Source organism: Oncorhynchus masou, chromosome 1 (assembly GCF_036934945.1).
Source record: "Oncorhynchus masou masou isolate Uvic2021 chromosome 1, UVic_Omas_1.1, whole genome shotgun sequence".
In the NCBI taxonomy this organism is placed as follows: Eukaryota; Metazoa; Chordata; class Actinopteri; order Salmoniformes; family Salmonidae; genus Oncorhynchus; species Oncorhynchus masou.
Window position 1 is genome coordinate 51,788,643 of NC_088212.1, and position 19,920 is coordinate 51,808,562.

Genomic DNA, 19,920 nt, shown 5'->3' on the forward strand with positions numbered 1-19,920 from the left:
GCTTGTTTGATTGCCTTGCGGAGGGAATAGCTACACTTTTTTGTATTCGGTCATGTTTCCGGTCACCTTGCCCTGGTTAAAAGCAGTGGTTTGTGTTTTCAGTTTCGTGCGAATGCTGCCATCAATCCACGGTTTCTGGTTTGGGAATGTTTTAATCATTGCTCTGGGTATAACATCGCTGATGCACTTTCTAATGAACTCCATCACCGAATCAGCGTATTCGTCAATGTTGTTGTTGTTGGACGCAATGCGGAACATATCTCAATCCATGTGATCGCAGTAGTCTTGAAGCGTGGAATCAGATTGGTCGGACCAGCGTTGAACATACCTGAGTGTGGGAGCTTCTTGTTTTAGTCTCTGTCTGTAGGCTAGAAGCAACAAAATGGAGTCGTGGTCATTTAGACCGCTGCGTCACTCGGGAGGACCATCTTCTTGACATATTAACTTAGATCACCTGACAATTATCGGACGCATGAAACCTGCCAGGAAGGACCCCTCTGTCACTGAAGTTGCCAAGATGATGAGGAATGTAGTGGATGATGGCCTGTTGATTGACTGCAATAGCACCTGTATTTAGCTTTTTAACTAGGCAAGTTTTCAGTTAAGAACAAATTATTATTTACAATAACTTGCTCAGGTGATAGTGGGAAAGAAATCAGACCTGCTTGATAGAAACAGTCTTAACTGTATTTTTAACTGTATTTTTGGACGAAGGTAGTACTGGTGTTGTCAATATGGAAAATGGTTATTGTTCATGTAACACCAGTAGCTTTGGGCAAAAGTGTGTCTGTCAAAATGTTTATCACATGATAACAGAGGAGCAAACTGAGCATGAGGTAGCTACATCAATTGAAGCTGAACCACCAAGCACTTATTTTTCAGCAACATGCCCACCGCTGCTACACACACTGACCACTGCTACAGATACTGACACACAGACCATGTGTGCTGAGCTTCACCAGTGGAGCACCTCTTCTCAGTACATGGAGACAGAGTTGTGCAACTTTGTAGAGAGAGCCTACATACAGTGCCTTGCGAAAGTATTCGGCCCCCTTGAACTTTGCGACCTTTTGCCACATTTCAGGCTTCAAACATAAAGATATAAAACTGTATTTTGTTGTGAAGAATCAACAACAAGTGGGACACAATCATGAAGTGGAACGGCATTTATTGGATATTTCAAACTTTTGTTGTTGATTCTTCACAAAAAAATACAGTTTTATATCTTCATGTTTGAAGCCTGAAATGTGGCAAAAGTTCGCAAAGTTCAAGGGAGCCGAATACTTTTGCAAGGCACTGTAATTGCCTTTGGTAAATTTCCCTCTTGCGCATCAGCCCGCAGAATCACACCTCCACATCCATACAGATGGAAAATACATGGACAAAACACAGCAGGGTAGTCAGAGAAAAAAGGCAGTCAAGAATGTTAACACTGACACAGCGTTTGTTGTAAGATCGAATCCCCGAGTTGTTCTGCCCCCGATTAAGGCAGTTAGCCCACTGTTCCTAGGCCGTCATTGAAATAAGAATTTGTTCTTAACTGATTTGCCTAGTTAAATAAAGGTAAAATAAAAAAATAAAAATGTGTGAGGACTGTAAATCAAATGTCTATGCGTTTATTAATGTACATTATTGTTACTGGTGTAGAGAGTAGGCAGGAGGCAGTCGCAAGTTTAGAACTACCTGTATACAAGACCCCTGGGAGCCAGAAAGAGGGGGTCAAATACTTATTTCCCTCATTAAAATGCAAATCAATTTATAACATTTTTGACATGCATTTTTATGGATTTTTTTGTTGTTATTCTGTCTCTCACTGTTAAAATAAACCTATCATTAAAATGATAGGCTGATCATTTCTTTATCAGTGGGCAAACGTACAAAATCAGCAGGGGCCAAGGTGAGTCCAAAAATGTATTGTATGCTACTGCATAAATTATGCAATATGCAAGGGAGATAGGTGTACTGTAGCTGAGAAAGTAATACTAAGTGTATGTTGTGTAGCAAGCTGTTCGTAGACCATGTGCCTCACCCTAATAATTTAGTCTATTTTCACCAACGTTGTACTGTAAACACATCGTTCGTCGTTGGTGTGTGCTTATTTGCCTATTACCTGTTTTAGAGAAATGTAATCATTGCATATTGTAAGAGTTTTCATAGTCTGTTTGTATGTAAGAACGGTCCGTGTTCTGACTTCTGTCGCTGTACATTTCAAAAGTTCTGAACAAATTGTTATACTTTTTACGTGGGGACAGGTAGGCTAGTGGTTGGAGCGTTGGGCCAGTAACCGAAAGGTTACTCGATCGAATGCCCGGGCTGTTTTGCCCCTTATAAGTCCCTTAAGTACCCAGTGTTCCCCGGACGCCGAGGATCAGCCTCCCGCACCTCTCTTATTCAGATTTTAGTTGAATGCATTCAGTTGTACAACTGACCAGGTATCCTCCTTTCGTCCGTCGTCTCTCGCTCATTAATGACTGAAACGAAATTACGGATGGCCTCTTATCCGCTTGTCGTCCCCTTATGCCATAGTTTGTACGTCTCAATTGTAAGTAGGAACCACATTTGTTTAATAAGCAAGTCAGCCATATTAGCTATTTTTTTGAATGCATTAAAATGAGGCGGAATTAACAGTAGCAGTGGTAAGGTGGTGGGACTGCTGTTGGAACAGCTTTATGTGTCTGTCACCGTTATAGTGCAATTCATGTATTGTTTAGTGTTGTGGCTTTGCTGGCATGCATCCCATTTTTTTGTTTGCCCCGCCAACATTTACATACTAAAATCGCCACTGCCTATATCAATGTATTTTTGAGGTAAATCTATTTCGCACCACCAGCGGGATTCCCTTTCGGGCTCAACAGGTTGGTGAAGCGAGCCAATCAGAAGAGGCTTTACCAGCGCCGTGAACTGACCAATCAGCGAAGTAGCAGCATATTTTCGTTTCAACTAATTTATGCCCGATGTCCACAAATTGAATATATCCGTCCTTGCTGCACATGTGTGTCTCGCAAGGCTGCAGAAACGTTAGCAGCATTGATAATGTAATGTTCGCTGTGTCTGGGTTCGACCAAAGCGTCGATTTCTACTGGGATCTCCATGCTAAAAATGTTGCATGGAGACACATTGCCAATATGATTGGATTACCTGGTTAGTTTAATGTGAAAGAATTAGCTGGAAAGTGGAAGATATGTGCTGGCAATTAGCTAAACGATCTAGAAAAGTGGTTAGCTTTGTAGTTCGCTGGTTTGGCTGTATTATGAACGTCTGTGTGTAACGCACGAGTTGAAAATACGGAATTATTGCGGTATACCGAACCCAGCGTTGCGGACTGCTTCATTAACAATAAGACTTCAGCCGGAACACATAGTTTGTGCAACTTCTGGACATGAGGCTTTATGCGATTCTGCAAATGTAACGAAACAGAGGAGGACCTACCTAAATGTGTCAAATATAAACGTTCCAAAACGTTTAGCGTTTGGAGTTAAACGGTTGCTACAGACGAAACGATTTGCAACAGAATCGGCGTAATGAATACACCCAAGGTCTCATTCGACACTTCCGATTTTGAACGAAAGGGGTGGCGGCAAATAATAACAACAAAGCGGGGTATGCAACGGGCAGACTCCCTGGTGAAACATATTTCTGACAGCCATTGCTAGATAAGTCTAGCAAGACAACCAGAAACACTTAGTTAATAAATAAAGCTAGCTAGCCAGTCTAACTTACACAAATGCCATTATGGCATCGAAGTCCGACCAACTTCTCATCGTGGTGTCCATTCTTGAAGGTAACGTTTGGTCAAAGTCAATCCGTCTTGTATTTTCTTTATCTAAACATTAGTACTACAATATGTCCTAAGCGTATGTATTGTCGCTAACGTCAGCCAAAAGATACTGGTAGCTAGCTAGCTAGCTAATTTTCTCACTTTTGTTTCGTCAACGTTAACGTAGCTAACTAACGTTAGCTAGTTAGCTATCTTGTAACTTTAGTTAGCGAGCACATTACGGTAATGTTTAGTTAACGCCAGCTAGTTAACTGTTAAATCTAGCTAGCTACATTTTGCTAGCTGATAAGCTTCTTATTGAAGTGGTTGGTTAGATGGCTAGCCATGGTGTACATATAGCTAAGCACATTCTTGTATGCCACATAGAAGCTACAAGCATGTCTGTTTTGAAATATTTTTTGCTCGACCCAGGTCGTCAATTCCCAAAGAGCCAGCGTCACAACCTTATAGTACATGCAAAGTTTGATGGAGAGCAGTTGGCTACAGACCCTGTTGATCACAAGGAGCAGCCTCAGTTCTGCACAGAGTTGGCCTGGGAACTTGATCGCAGGACCTTGCACCAGCACAGGTCATTCATAACTACATACCTTCTCTCTAGATACTATTGATGCCCAGTTACTTAATTTTACTTTCATGATGGTTCATTTCCCTGCAGTTATGCACTTTGATTGCTGATGCACAAGGCTACTACTAGTACACATGCATGCAACTGAAGATTGTAATGTCAATGTTTTGTACCCCCAGACTCCAGCGCACACCCATCAAACTACAGTGCTATGCTGTTGATACAACCACATCTGTGAAAGAGTGTGTTGGATATATTATTCTTGATTTAAGATCTGTGCAAGAAATCAAACAGGTGAGCTCCTCCGGTGTTCTCTGAATATTGCTATTCTGCAATTCAAGATGTTAGCTATCAATGTGATACCGGCTTTTTGCTAATTACGATTCATACATTGAAGATAAGTTCAAATTTGATCTGTCACATGCTTCATCAACAACAGGTGTAGACTAACAGTGAAATGCCTACTTATGGGTCCTTTTCCAACTATGCAGAGTTGAATAAATAGAAATAGTGACTAAATACACAGACAATAACGAGTAAATGTAACATGGCTGTACATAGGGAGTACCAGTACCGAGTCTGTGTAGGGGTAAAAGGTAATTGAGGTAGCCATAGCTATGGGTAAGTGAGTAGGCAACAGGATCAATAATAGACAGGAGCAGCGTATGTGGTGTGTGTGTATGGCGTCAGTATGCATATGTGTTGGGATGTGAGTGTGTGGGTAGAGTCCAGTGTGTGTTCCTAGTCAGTGCAAAAGACGATAAGTCCAGGTAGCCATTTGATTAGCTATTTAGCAGTCTTGTTTAGTAGTCTTATGGCTTGAGGCTATAAGCTTTTCAGGGTCCTGTTGGTTCCAGGCTTTGTGCACTGGTACAGCTTGTCATGCGGTAGCTTGGGTGACTGGATTCTTGGACACTTTTTTTTTGGGCCTTCATCTGACACCACCTGGTGTAGAGGTCCTGGATGACAGGGAGCTCGGCCTTAGTGATATACTGGGCTGTGCTCCGTACCCTCTATAGTAGAGGTCGACCGATTCATGGGAATGGCTGATTAATTGGGGCCGATTTCAAGTTTTCATAACAATCGGTAATCAGCATTTTTGGACACCGATTGTGGCCGGTTACATTGCACTCCACGAGGAGACTGCGTGGCAGGCTGACTACCTCTTATGCGAGTGCAGCAAGGAGCTAAAGTGCTGGCTAGCATTAAACTTATCTTATAAAAAACAATCAATCTTAACATAATCACTAGTTTACTACACATGGGTGATGATATTACTAGTTTATCTAGATTGTCCTGCGTTGCATATAATCTATGCGGTGCCTGTTAATTTATCATTGAATCAGAGCCTACTTCGCCAAACGGGTGACTTAACAAGTGCATCTGCGGAAAAAGCACTGTCGTTGCACCATTGTGTACCTAACCATAAACATCAATGCCTTTCTTAAAATAAATACACAAGTATATATTTTTAAACCTGCATATTTAGTTAATATTGCCTGTTAACATAAAATAAATTAAAATAGGGAAATTGTCACTTCTCTTGCATTCTGTGCAAGCAGAGTCAGGGTAAATGCAGCAGTTTGGGCCGCCTGGCTCGTTGCGAACTGTGTGAAGACCAATTCTTCCTAACAAAGACCGTAATTAATTTGCCAGAATTGTACATAATTATGACATTGAAGGTTGTGCAATGTAACAGCAATATTTAGACTTAGGGATGCTACCCGTTAGATGAAATACGGAACGGTTCTGTATTTCACTGAAAGGATAAGCGTTTTGATTTTGAAATGATAGTTTCTGGTTTTGACCATATTAATGACCCAAGGCTCGTATTTCTGTGTTATTATATTATAATTAAGTCTATGATTTGATCGAGCAGCCTGACTGAGCGGTGGTAGGCAGCAGCAGGCTCGGCAAGCATTCATTCAAACAGCAATTTCCTGCATTTGCCAGCAGCTCTTTGCTGTGCTTCAAGCATTGCACTGTTTATGACTTCAAGTCTATCAACTCCCAAGATTAGGCTGGCAATACTAAAGTACTATTAGAACATCCAATAGTCAAAGGTATATGAAATACAATTGGTATAGAGAGAAATAGTCCTATAACTACAACATTAAACTTCTTACCTGGGAATATTGAAGACTCATGTTAAAAGGAACCACCAGCTTTCATTTGTTCTCATGTTCTGAGCAAGGAACTTAAACGTTAGCTTTTTTACATGGGAAATATTGCACTTTAACTTTCTTTTCTAACACTTTGGTTTTGGATGATTTAAACCAAATTAAACATGTTTCATTATTTATATGAGGCTAAATGGATTTTGTTTTATATTAAGTTAAAATAAGTGTTAATTCAGTATTGTTGTAATTGTCATTATTACAAATCGTCCAATTAATCGATATCAGCTTTTTTTGGTCCTCCAATAATCGGTATCGGCGGTGAAAATGCATAATCGGTCGACTCTATAGTGCCTTGCGGTCGGGTGCTTTGCAGTTGCTGTATGTGGTGCAGCCTGTCAAGATGCCCTCAATGTTGCAGCTGTAGAACTTTTTGAAGATCTGAAGGCCCATGCCAAAGGGGGAAGTTACTCTGACGTGCCCTCTTCACAACTGTCTGTGTTAGAGGTCGACTGATTATGATTTTTCAATGCCGATACCGATTATTGGAGGCCCAAAAAAAGCAGATACCGATTAATCGGCCAATTTTTATTTTTTATTTTATTTATTTGTAATCATGACAATTACAACAATACTGAATTAACATTTATTTTAACTTAATATAAAACATCAATAAAATCCATTTAGCCTCAAATAAATAATGAAACATGTTCAATTTGATTTAAATAATCCAAAAACAAAGTGTTGGAGAAGAAAGTAATGTGTGCCATGTAAAAAAGCTAACGTTTAAGTTCCTTGCTCAGAACATGAGAACATATGAAAGCTGGTGGTTCCTTTTAACAGGGGCGGCAGTGTAGCCTAGTGGTTAGAGTGTTGGACTAGCAACCGGAAGGTTGAGAGTTCAAACCCCTAAGCTGACAAGGTACAAAATCTGTCGTTCTGCCCCTCAACAGGCAGTTAACCCACTGTTCCCAGGCCGTCATTGAAAATAAGAATTTGTTCTTAACTGACTTGCCTGGTTAAATAAAGGTAAAAAAAAAACAAACAAAAAACATGAGACTTTGATATTCCAAGGTAAGAGGTTTTAGGTTGTAGTTAATATAGTATTTATAGGACTATTTCTCTCTATACCATTTGTATTTCATATACCTTTGACTATGGGATGTTCTTATAGGCACTATAGTATTGCCAGTGTAACAGTATAGCTTCCGTCCCCCTCCTCGCCCCTACCTGGGCTCGAACCAGGAACACATCCACAACAGCCACACTCGAAGCATCGTTACCCATTGCGCCACAAAAGCCGCGGCCCTTGCAGCGCAAGGGGAATAACTACTCCAAATCTTAAAGCGAGTGAAGTTTGAAACAGTATTAGCGCACACCCAGCAAACTAGCTAGCCATTTCACATTGGTTACACCAGCCATTAGGCTGATAGGCTTGAAGTCATAAACAGTGCTGTGCTTGCGAAGAGCTGCTGGCAAATGCACAAAAGTGCTGTTTGAATTAATGAATACGGACCCGCTGCTGCTCAGTCAGACTGCTCTATCAAATCAGACTTAATTATAACATAATAACACACACATACGAGCCTTTGGTCATTAATATGATCGAATCCGGAAACTATCATTTCGAAAACAAAACGTTTATTTCAGTGAAATACGGAACCGTTAGGGATGCCACCCGTTAGATAAAATACCGAAGTCTAAATATTGTTATTACATTGCACAACCTTCAATGTCATAATTACGTAAAATTCTGGCAAATTAGTTTGCAATGAGCCAGGCAACCCAAACTCTTGCATATACCCTGACTCTGCTTGCAATGAACGCAAGAGAAATGACACAATTTCACCTGGTTAATATTGCCTGCTAAACTGGATTAGTAGTTATAACTAGTGATTATGATTGATTGTTTTTTATAAGAAGTTTAAATGATAGCTAGCAATTTACCTTGGCTTCTACTGCATTTGCGTAACAGGCAGGCTACTCGTGGAGTGCAATGTTTAGAGCGTTGGACTAGTTAACTGTGCGGTTGCAAGAATGGAACCCCTGAGCTGACAATTTGAAAATCTGTCGTTCTGTCCCTGAACAAGGCAGTTAACCCACAGTTCCTAGGCTGTCATTGAAAATAAGAATGTGTTCTTAACTGACTTGCCTAGTTAAATAAAAGGTATATAAAAAAATATATTTGTATTTTTATATAAATGGAAATCGGTGCCCAAAAATACAGATTTCCGATTGTTATGAAAACTTGAAATCGGCCCTAATTAATCGGCCATTCCGATTAATCGGTCGACCTCTAGACTGTGTGTGAACCATGTTAATTCCTTAGTGATGTGGACACCGAACTTGAAGCTCTCAATCGCTCCACTACAGCTCCATCGATGTGGATGGGGGCGTGCTCGCCCCTCTGTTTTCTATAGGCCATGATCAGCTTCTTTTGTCTTCCTGATGCTGAGGGAGAGGTTGTTGTCCTGGCACCAGATCTTATGTCTGAAGGATGTACAAAGTTAGCTTGAACTCATGAAAGTCTGTATTTTGACAAAATGTCACATAACATACTGTATATGTGTTGTGTAAATTCTGTCTTTTTATAAATGCATACAGTGCATCCAGAAATTATTCAGACCCCTTGACTTTTTTCCACATTTTGTTACATTACAAACTTATTCTAAAATGTTTTTCCACCTTTTCAATCTACACATAATACCCCACAATGACATAGCAAAACAGGTTTTTAGAAATTGTAGCAAATTTATAAAATAAATAGGGAGTATCACATTTACATAAGTTTTCAGACTCTTTACTCAGTACTTTGTTGAAGCACCTTTGGCAGTGATTACAGCCTAGTCGTCTTTGGTATGATGCTACAAGCTTGGCACATCTGTATTTAGGGAGTTTCTCCCATTCTTCTCTGCAGATCCTTTCAAGTTCTATCAGGTTGGATGGGGAGCGTCGCTGCACAGCTTTTCTCGGGTCTCTCCAGAGATATTCGATCAAGTTCAAGTCCGGCCTTTGGCTGGGCCACTCAAGCACATTGAGACTTGTCCCAAAGCCACTCCTGCCTTGTCTTGGCTGTGTGCTCCGTGTCGCTGTCCTGTTGGGAGGTAAACCTGAGGTTCTGAGTACTCTGGAGCAGGTTTTCATCAAGGATTTCTCTACTTTGCTCCGTTCATCTTTCCCTTGATTGGTCTCCCAGTCCCTGCCACTGAAAAACATCCCCCACATCATGATGCTGCCGCCACCATGCTTCACCGCCGGGATGGTGCTAGGTTTGTTCGACGTGACGTTTGGCATTCAGGCTAAATAGTTCAATCTCTGTTTCATCAGACCAGAGAATCTTGTTTCTCATGGACAGAGTCCTTAACGTGCTTTTTCGCAAACTCCCAAGCGGGCTGTCATGTGCCTTTTACTGAGGAGTGGCTTCTGTTTGGCCACTCTACCATGGAGGCCTGATTTTAATGGAGTGGTGCAGATATGGTTGTCCTTCTGGAAGGTTCTCCCATTTCCACAGAGGAACTCTGGAGCTCTGTCAGAGTGACCATTGGGTTCTTGGTTACCTCCCTGACCAAGGTCCTTCTCCCTGGATTGCTCAGTGCAAACTCTTTCCATTTAAGGATGGAGGTCACTTTGTTCTTGGGGACCTTCAATTCTGCCAAAACATTTTTGGTACCCTTCCCCAGATCTGTGCCTCGACACAATCCTTTCTCTGAGCTATATGGACAATTCCTTCGACCTCGTGGCCTGTTTTTTTTCTCTGACCTGCACTGCCAACTGTGGGACCTTTTTTATATAGAGCTGTGTGTGCCTTTCCAAATCAAGTCCAATTTAATTGATTACACCACAGGTGGACTTCAATCGAGTTGTAGAAACCTCAAGGATGATCAATGGAAACAGGATGCACCTAAGCTCAATTTTGTGTCTCATAGCAAATAGTCTGAATACTTATGTAAAGATTTTTTTTTTATTACATTTTCAAAATTGTTTCAACCTGTTTTCACTTCGTCATAGTGGGGTATTGTGTGTAAGTCGCTCTGGATAAGAGCGTCTGCTAAATGACTTAAATGTAAATGTAGATTGCTGAGAACTGTTTTATTTAATACATTACAGCCTCATTCTAAAATGTGGATAAAGTTGAGGGGTCGGAATACTTTCCAGACTGCACTGTGTGTGTGAGATGTACAGTACCAGTCCATTTTTTGTTGTTGTTGGTACTATTTTCTACATTGTAGAATAATAGTGAAGACATCAAAACTATGAAATAACACATGGAATTGTGTAGTAACCCAAAAGGTGTTAAACATCAATGTTTTATATTTTTTGCCTTGAGGACAGCTTTGCAAAGTCTTGGCATTTTCTCAACCAGCTTCATGAGGTAGTCACCTGGAATGCATTTCAATTAACAGGTGTGCCTTGTTAATGTGTGGAATTTCTTTCCTCAATGCGTTGGAGTCAATCAGTTGTGACAAGGTAGGAGTGGTATACAGAAGATTGTCATTTCCCAAATAGGGCTAAGTCCATATGGCAAGAACTGCTAAAATAAGCAAAGAGAAATGACATTCCATCATAACTTTGACTGAGCTTCATGTCTTAATCTAGAAAATGTCAAGAACTTTGAACGTTTCTTCAAGTGCAGTCACAAAAACCATCAAGCGCTATTATGAAACTGGCTCTAATGAGGACTGCCACAGGAAAGGAAGACCCACAGTTCATTAGATTTAACTGCACCTCAAATTGCAGCCCAAGTAAATGCTTGACAGAGTTCAAGTAACAGACACATGTCAACATCAACTGTTCAGAGGGGACTGCGTGAGTCAGGCCTTCATGGTTGAATTGCTGCAGAGAAACCACTACTAAAGGACACCAATAAGAAGAGACTTCCTTGGACCAAGAAACACAAGCAATGGACATTAGACTGGTTGAAATCTGTCCTTTGGTCTGTAGTCCAAAGACCGCTGTGTCTTTGTGAGACGCAAAGTAGGTGAACAGATTATTTCCGTTTGTGTGATTCCCACCTTGCAGCATGGAAATGTGGTTGTCCTTTGCTGGTGACACTGATTTATTTAGAGTTCAAGGCACACTTAACCAGTATGGCTACCACAGTATTCTGCAGCGATACTCCATCCCATCTGGTTTGGGCTTAGCGAGACTATTTGTTTTTCAACATGACAATAACCCAAAACACCTCCAGGCTGTGTAAGGGCTATTTGACCAAGAAGGAGAGTGATGGAGTGCTGTATAAGATGACCTGGCCTCCATCACCAATTTGAGGTGGTTTGGGATGAGTTGTACCGCAGAGTGAAGGAAAAGCAGCCAAAAATTGCTCAGCATATGTGGGAACTCCTTCAAGACTGTTTGAAAAGTATTCCAGTTGAAGCTGGTTGAGAGAATGTCAAGAGTGCAAAGCTGTCATCAAGGCAAAGGATATTTACTTTGAATAATCTAAAATATATTTTGATTTAATGCGATTCCATAGTTTTGATGTATTCACTATTCTACAATGTATCCAAACTTTTAACTGGTACTGTGTCTGTTTGTTTTTTGTTTTTTTGTGCCAGCACAATTTCAGCCAGTCAAATTCCTGTACATACAAATGTATCTGAAGAATAAAAGTGATTCTGATGAGACTTGTTTCATTGTGTCCCCAGGCTCCTAAATGGTATCCCTTACTAAGCAGCAAGTACACCAAGTTGAAGCCAGCCATTCTGCTCACCATTGCACTGGAGAATGACACCAAACAAACAGAGTTGTCACTAGAACGATTCAAGGCCAAAAAAGCACCACCAAGACAAGGTGAGGAGTGTCATCATAGTATTTGTCCCAAATGACACCCTTTTCCCTACATGGTGCACTCATCAAATGAAGAGCACTATATAGGGAATTGGGTGCCATTTGGGATGCACAAATTTGAGATATTAAGTATTCACACCCCCCTTGGCATTTTTCCTATTTTGTTGCCTTACAACCTCGAATTAAAATTGATTTTATCATCTTTTGATTTACACAATATGCCTACCACTTTGAAGATGTAAAATATTTGTTGTGAAACAAACAAGAAATAAGACAAAAAAACAGAAATTGCATAACTATTCACCCCACCCCCAAAGACAATACTTGGCAGAACCACCTTTTGCAGAAATTACAGCTGCAAATCTCTTGGGGTATGTCTCTATAAGCTTGGCACATCTAGCCACTGGGGTTTTTGCCCATTATTCAAGGCAAATCTGTTCCAGTTCCTTGAAGTAGGATGGGTTCTGCTGGTGTACAACAATCTTTAAGTCCTACCACAGATTCTCAATTGGATTGAAGTCTGGGCTTTGACTAGGCCATTCCAAGACATTTAAATGTTTCTCCTTAAACCACTCAAGTGTTGCTTTAGCAGTATGCTTAGGGTCAATGTCCTACTGGAAGGTGAACCTCTGTCCTAGTCTCATATCTGTGGAAGACTGAAACAGGTTTCCATCAAGAATTTCCCTGTATCTCCACCTCGTCCCTGACCTGTTTGGAGAGTTCCTTGGTCTTCATGTTGCCGCTTACTGGTGTTGCAGAATGTGGCCTTTCAGAACAGGTGTGTGTGTGTATATACCTACTGAGATCATGTGACACTTAGATTGTACACAGGTGGAATTTTTATTTAACTAATTGTGACTTCTGAAGGTAATTGGTTGCACCAGATTTTATTTAGGGGCTTCATAGCGAAGAGGGTGAATACATATGCACGCACCACTTTTCAGTTTTTTATTTTTTGGAACACGTTTTTTCCATTTCACACAAAATAGTCCAAATTGGTGAGGTATGTACATTACATTAAGTAAAAATCTATTTAAAGCTATAAAAATCTATTTAGATTGTAATGCAACAAAATAGGAAAAACGCCTAGGGGGATGAATACTTTTGCAAGACACTGTAGATAAGTTATAATATATTACTTGAACACGTTTGGGAGATTAGGCTATATTTGGTGTTTTTAACAACTGTCACCTGTTTTTGTAGGCTCTCCTGTGTTGAGTAACCTTTTGCCAGAGAAACTAGAGGCTGTTCTGAAAGAGGATGAAGGATATCACCAGATTGGACATGAAGATTATTGCACTGACTTGTTTGTTTTGTCTGTTACTGTGGCCTTTGCTACCAAGCTTGAACAGGTAAAGTGCTTCTTCACAAGCATTGTATAAACATATATGTAGTAGTTACTTTTCAATAGCTAGGTTTCCATCCAGTTGGCAACAGATTTTCATGTAGATATTCTATAATACGCATAAAAACAGTATGCACATTTTCCCACCAGATATGTTTCCATCAAATTTACTTGTTGCTGCGCGTGATGGTGTAGTGCACATAAAAATACATTTTGTGGTTAAATTCCCATGTATCAAATAAAAAATACAAGTTAAATAGGTTTCCGTCACATTTTCAACTACTGATGGTTTCTCACAAAAAATGTTGCTTTATAGACCGAGTGTGCCCGCTCTGGTATTGGCATGTGCGCTCTAGCCACCAGTGGCATGTGCGTGCTGTTGGCTATAGCACATGTATAGCCTACACAATGATGATGATGATATTATTATATGATATTATCGACAAAGAGCAAGATCATTTCTTTGGTCTTAACAGCAGCCAAGCAACGATGATCGTGTCACCAGAATAGTGTGTGTGTGTGTGTTTATGTATATGTGTGTGTGTGTATATGTGAGTGTGAAATGTTCATGAAAAGTCTTCTTGCTTTCCCAAAGACCTTTTTCAATTAAATGTTAACTTCAAAGTTGCCTATGCTTCCCTGGCACAATTTTTTGATTATTTTTATCAATCTGGTGGGTATTTGTTTAGAAACTTCTACTATCATGTGGGCTATAAGCACTGCTAAACAGCAGCCTCTTGCTAGGTGTGAATTAAAGGGTAACTACACCCAAATATCAGCATTTTTCAGATTTCTTCCAGACCTCTTCCAGACCTCAAGCGGTCTACTGATGTGGTTTAAGTATTGTGCACTTGGATCATCATTTTGGTTTTCTATAAAAAAAATATATATTTTAAATAATTTAAAAAAAAATTGAAAGTGGGATTTTGAGAGCGAAAACCTGAAACAAATGGTTAAATGGAAACCTTGTTTTTCAAGATAATGTGGGCTATGTGCTTTTTTTCTGTTTTACCCTCTTGAGCTGACAGCCTTGGCGATATTTGCATACATTGTCAATGCCTCGATAAAGTATGAAGAGGGCCATGAAGACTAGACTAGGCTCTCGAGTGGTGCAGCGGTCCTCAGGCACTGCATTAGTGCTAGAAGCATAACTACATACCCTGCTTTGATCCCGGGCTGTATCACAACTGGCCGTGATCGGTAGTCCCATAGGGCGGCGCACAATTGGCCCAGCGTCGTCCGGGTTAGGGGAGGGTCTGGCTGGGGTAGGCCGTCATTGTAAAATAACTGACTCGCCTAAAAATAGGCTACCACCTTCTGCTACTCTATATACTTGTGGAAAACACTGAGGATTCAAAGATGACCGCAATGTACACTAATGCTGAAAATATTAACATAAACATTAGTCAAACTTGACCCCATAATTTGTATATAAACTCAAAACGATAAGTAATGTCTTTACGAAGGATTGCCTGCTGCATTCAAACATAACCAACCTACAGCACTAGTCTAAACTTGCATCATCTGTTATCACTTAGTTTTAAGGGATAAACATGGTAATGCTTTCACTGACTGTATATGAAGGAATATAGTTCCTAAATGATTGTGCTTGCTTTGTTATCCAACTGATCTTGTCCTTTGTCATCCTGTGAACACCGTTCATTGCTGCTCGCAGCTAGATTTAAATATCTATTCTGTAGTTCATGCCGGTATTGCAGGTGTACATTGACAGTGATTTGTTTGCTTGTGTGTTTCAGTTGATTCCCAGTACGATGAAGCTGGTCGGTGAAGGGTCTGAGTTTTTCTTCTATTATACCCTGCTGGGTAATGACATCACCAGTGAACCTTTCCAAAATCTGATTAGCCCCAACTTTGAGCCAGAGAGGGCCTCGGTCCGAATCCGCAGCAGTGATCCGGTTCTACTGGCCTTTCTCAGCCTGCAGCCCTGTCTTCAGGTGCTGTCTCATGTTCTTACATTTACATTTAAGTCATTTGGCAGACGCTCTTATCCAGAGCGACTTACAAATTGGTGAATTCACCTTATGACATCCAGTGGAACAGCCACTTTACAATAGTGCATCTAAATCATTTAAGGGGGGGTGAGAAGGATTACTTTATCCTATCCTAGGTATTCCTTAAAGAGGTGGGGTTTCAGGTGTCTCCGGAAGGTGGTGATTGACTCCGCTGTCCTGGCGTCGTGAGGGAGTTTGTTCCACCATTGGGGGGCCAGAGCAGCGAACAGTTTTGACTGGGCTGAGCGGGAACTGTACTTCCTCAGTGGTAGGGAGGCGAGCAGGCCAGAGGTGGATGAACGCAGTGCCCTTGTTTGGGTGTAGGGCCTGATCAGAGCCTGGAGGTACTGCGGTGCCGTTCCCCTCACAGCTCCGTAGGCAAGCACCATGGTCTTGTAGCGGATGCGAGCTTCAACTGGAAGCCAGTGGAGAGAGCGGAGGAGCGGGGTGACGTGAGAGAACTTGGGAAGGTTGAACACCAGACGGGCTGCGGCGTTCTGGATGAGTTGTAGGGGTTTAATGGCACAGGCAGGGAGCCCAGCCAACAGCGAGTTGCAGTAATCCAGACGGGAGATGACAAGTGCCTGGATTAGGACCTGCGCCGCTTCCTGTGTGAGGCAGGGCCGTACTCTGCGGATGTTGTAGAGCATGAACCTACAGGAACGGGCCACCGCCTTGATGTTAGTTGAGAACGACAGGGTGTTGTCCAGGATCACGCCAAGGTTCTTAGCGCTCTGGGAGGAGGACACAATGGAGTTGTCAACCGTGATGGCGAGATCATGGAACGGGCAGTCCTTCCCCGGGAGGAAGAGCAGCTCCGTCTTGCCGAGGTTCAGCTTGAGGTGGTGATCCGTCATCCACACTGATATGTCTGCCAGACATGCAGAGATGCGATTCGCCACCCGGTCATCAGAAGGGGGAAAGGAGAAGATTATTTGTGTGTCGTCTGCATAGCAATGATAGGAGAGACCATGTGAGGTTATGACAGAGCCAAGTGACTTGGTGTATAGCGAGAATAGGAGAGGGCCTAGAACAGAGCCCTGGGGGACACCAGTGGTGAGAGCGCGTGGCGAGGAGACAGATTCTCGCCACGCCACCTGGTAGGAGCGACCTGTCAGGTAGGACGCAATCCAAGCGTGGGCCGCGCCGGAGATGCCCAACTCGGAGAGGGTGGAGAGGAGGATCTGATGGTTCACAGTATCGAAGGCAGCTGATAGGTCTAGAAGGATGAGAGCAGAGGAGAGAGAGTTAGCTTTAGCAGTGCGGAGCGCCTCCGTGATACAGAGAAGAGCAGTCTCAGTTGAATGACTAGTCTTGAAACCTGACTGATTTGGATCAAGAAGGTCATTCTGAGAGAGATAGCGGGAGAGCTGGCCAAGGACGGCACGTTCAAGAGTTTTGGAGAGAAAAGAAAGAAGGGATACTGGTCTGTAGTTGTTGACATCGGAGGGATCGAGTGTAGGTTTTTTCAAAAGGGGTGCAACTCTCGCTCTCTTGAAGACAAAAGGGACGTAGCCAGCGGTCAGGGATGAGTTGATGAGCGAGGTGAGGTAAGGGAGAAGGTCTCCGGAAATGGTCTGGAGAAGAGAGGAGGGGATGGGGTCAAGCGGGCAGGTTGTTGGGCGGCCGGCCGTCACAAGAAGCGAGATTTCATCTGGAGAGAGAGGGGAGAAAGAGGTCAGAGCACAGGGTAGGGCAGTGTGAGCAGAACCAGCGGTGTCGTTTGACTTAGCAAACGAGGATCGGATGTCGTCGACCTTCTTTTCAAAATGGTTGACGAAGTCATCTGCAGAGAGGGAGGAGGAGGGGGGGAGGAGGATTCAGGAGGGAGGAGAAGGTGGCAAAGAGCTTCCTAGGGTTAGAGGCAGATGCTTGGAATTTAGAGTGGTAGAAAGTGGCTTTAGCAGCAGAGACAGAGGAGGAAAATGTAGAGAGGAGGGAGTGAAAGGATGCCAGGTCCGCAGGGAGGCGAGTTTTCCTCCATTTCCGCTCGGCTGCCCGGAGCCCATGTTCTCACGTGCTAACGTGACGCAAGTAGTTGCTTTGCTGGAGAGTCAACAAAGTCTTGTGTCATTATTATTTGATTTTTAATCAGATAAAATGGTGACAGAAATATTGCAAAAAAGTTTCCTTCTTGGCGTCAATGGAATCCGTTACACTAGTGTTCCATAATCGTCTCTGTGTATGTTTTGTCACAGGTCCACCTCTGCTGTGGGAACCACTCCCTTGGCAGCACAGAGGTCTCCCTAGCTGGCCTGGCTAAGAGCAGTGTGGACCTGGAGAAGCAGGTGGCCACAGTGGAGGGGGCCTTCATTCTCCAGCCTCCTAACCGAGCCAAGCAAAGCTTGCCTCCTGTCCCCATGGATCTGCAGCCCACTGTGGGGGTGTCCGTCACACTCAGGAGAGAGGCTCTCACTATTCCGGTAAAGAAAGGCCTACCTGACACATTTAGCTAATCACGGTTACTAACCTACTGATCTGATGTAATAGAATGTTTAATACCCTACTGCTGTAGGGCTCAATTACTTGGTTACTGTCTCTGATGTTGGTTGTCTCGATTTTGCATCATTGCAAATGACAGGAGGAACTTTGACAGAGGTTGTCTCTCTGTGTTGGTAGGTGGGAGCTAATGCAGAGGGAGATGGTCCTCTGATTCCACTGAAGACCGGGACTGTGGAGCACGTCCTCCCTCCATCTCCCCCTGCTGAAAAGTGGCCCCGAACTCCCTCACCTGGCATAAAGTCCCCCATTAAGTCTCCCACATCCCTAGCTGAGTCCCCTCCCAACCCCCTCACAGAAAGCGAGGCTAACAGCCTGCAGGTAGAAGCTGCCTTGCAGGCTCAACCTCTCCCAACTGGTAGGTGTTTGTTTGAGTAGGCTCATTCACATTAATTTGGACATTTTAGACCATTCCATTGGTCCTAAAGTTAAATCTCTGGGAGACGCAACACAAATGCGCCCCATCAACGGTTTGGGAGTAAAATCTGACCTCTTTAGTTCCACTTTTGGGGAACAACACAGTAGGCACACCCACCACACTTCCTCTAAAGGCTTTTCACACAGCATTTATCTTAGCCCTCAGTTAAGCCCAAGAATTAGTCCATTTGAAAAGCCTCTGAACAAGAAAGCCAGGATGAAAAGCACTAACATGTCTGTGGTTGTTTCTGTCCGACTCGGGCCTCCAGGTTTGGTCCTTGCCCCGTGCCAAGTGGAGGACGAGCCTGAAGGAGGCCTGTCCTCGGTCAGCGTCTCTGCACCAAAGATAGCCATCCCCTCCTCGGCACATCACTACTGTTTCTCCATGGACCTGCGCAGTATCCGCAACATAAACCTGGGCTTCCCTGTCAGCTGCACACTCCGGTAGAGTGATCATCACAGTTTTTGCTCTGTACTGAAAATGCTGTATCCTGGAAACTTGACTGCTGAAATGCACAATTTTCTAGGATTGTATTAACAGTGAACTAAAAGATATTTGTGTAGAATTCCTTTAACAAGCCTTTGGTTTAGTCCAGTTATTCCCACCTTCTTGGCACATTTGATGTATCGTTTTATCTCTTTATTTTTCTTGAAGTGTCAACTTTGATTCAGCTCGAAAATGTACATTCCATTCCTCCAATCATTCTTTCATACCACAAAATATAAGCCACGTTACCATGTGGGTTATTCCAGCAATTCGTTGCCTTTTGGTCAAAGAAACGTTTGCTTTCACAAAATGTTTACATTCTGGGCTCTATTTTAACAAGCCCTACAGCAACGGTAAATCTTAGCGCTGGTGGTAGCGTTATAGGTTCAGGGGTGCGTCAAATATTTTTGCTATTTTCACAACTGAAATTATGGGCACAGTAGCTGGCGGTGGTGTGAATGAGCTGGGTGTTGATGAATTAACAAGTTGTGGGTATGTCGAGGCTTGGCCCCTCACTAGCCAATCCGAACGTGCTCAATGGCGTAATACAGAATTCAGAAAGTATTCACACCCCTTGACTTTTTCCACATTTTGTTATGTTACAGCCTGAATTTAAAATTGATTAAATTTATATTTTTTTGTCACTGGTCTACATTGAATGTTCCATAATGCCAAAAGTGGAATTGTTTTTAGAAATTCATATCTATTTATTTATTTTTACAAATGAAAAGCTCTAATGTCTTCAGTCAATTATTCAACCCTTTTGTTATGGCAAGCTTAAATAAGTTCAGGCATTAACATTTGCTTAAGGTGCATGGGATGGACTCTTTGTACAATAGTAGTGTTTAACATGATTTTTGAATGACTACCTCTTCTCTGTACCCCACACATACAATTATATGTAAGGTCCCTC

At 42.4% G+C, this 19,920-nt stretch overlaps 1 protein-coding gene across 1 annotated transcript in view; it reads left to right on the forward strand.

Moving 5' to 3' along the window:
- Nucleotides 1–3,531: 3,531 nt before the first annotated feature.
- Nucleotides 3,532–19,920, forward strand: part of cep120 (centrosomal protein 120) — a 64,863-nt gene continuing 48,474 nt past the window's right edge. Inside the window, exons 1-9 of the mRNA XM_064974614.1 lie at nt 3,532–3,781; nt 4,190–4,346; nt 4,523–4,637; nt 12,106–12,250; nt 13,451–13,599; nt 15,350–15,547; nt 17,803–18,027; nt 18,224–18,461; nt 18,790–18,964. Coding sequence (XP_064830686.1) covers nt 3,733–3,781; nt 4,190–4,346; nt 4,523–4,637; nt 12,106–12,250; nt 13,451–13,599; nt 15,350–15,547; nt 17,803–18,027; nt 18,224–18,461; nt 18,790–18,964 — 1,451 coding nt within the window. The 5' untranslated portion in view covers nt 3,532–3,732. The remainder of the gene's footprint in view (nt 3,782–4,189; nt 4,347–4,522; nt 4,638–12,105; nt 12,251–13,450; nt 13,600–15,349; nt 15,548–17,802; nt 18,028–18,223; nt 18,462–18,789; nt 18,965–19,920) is intronic.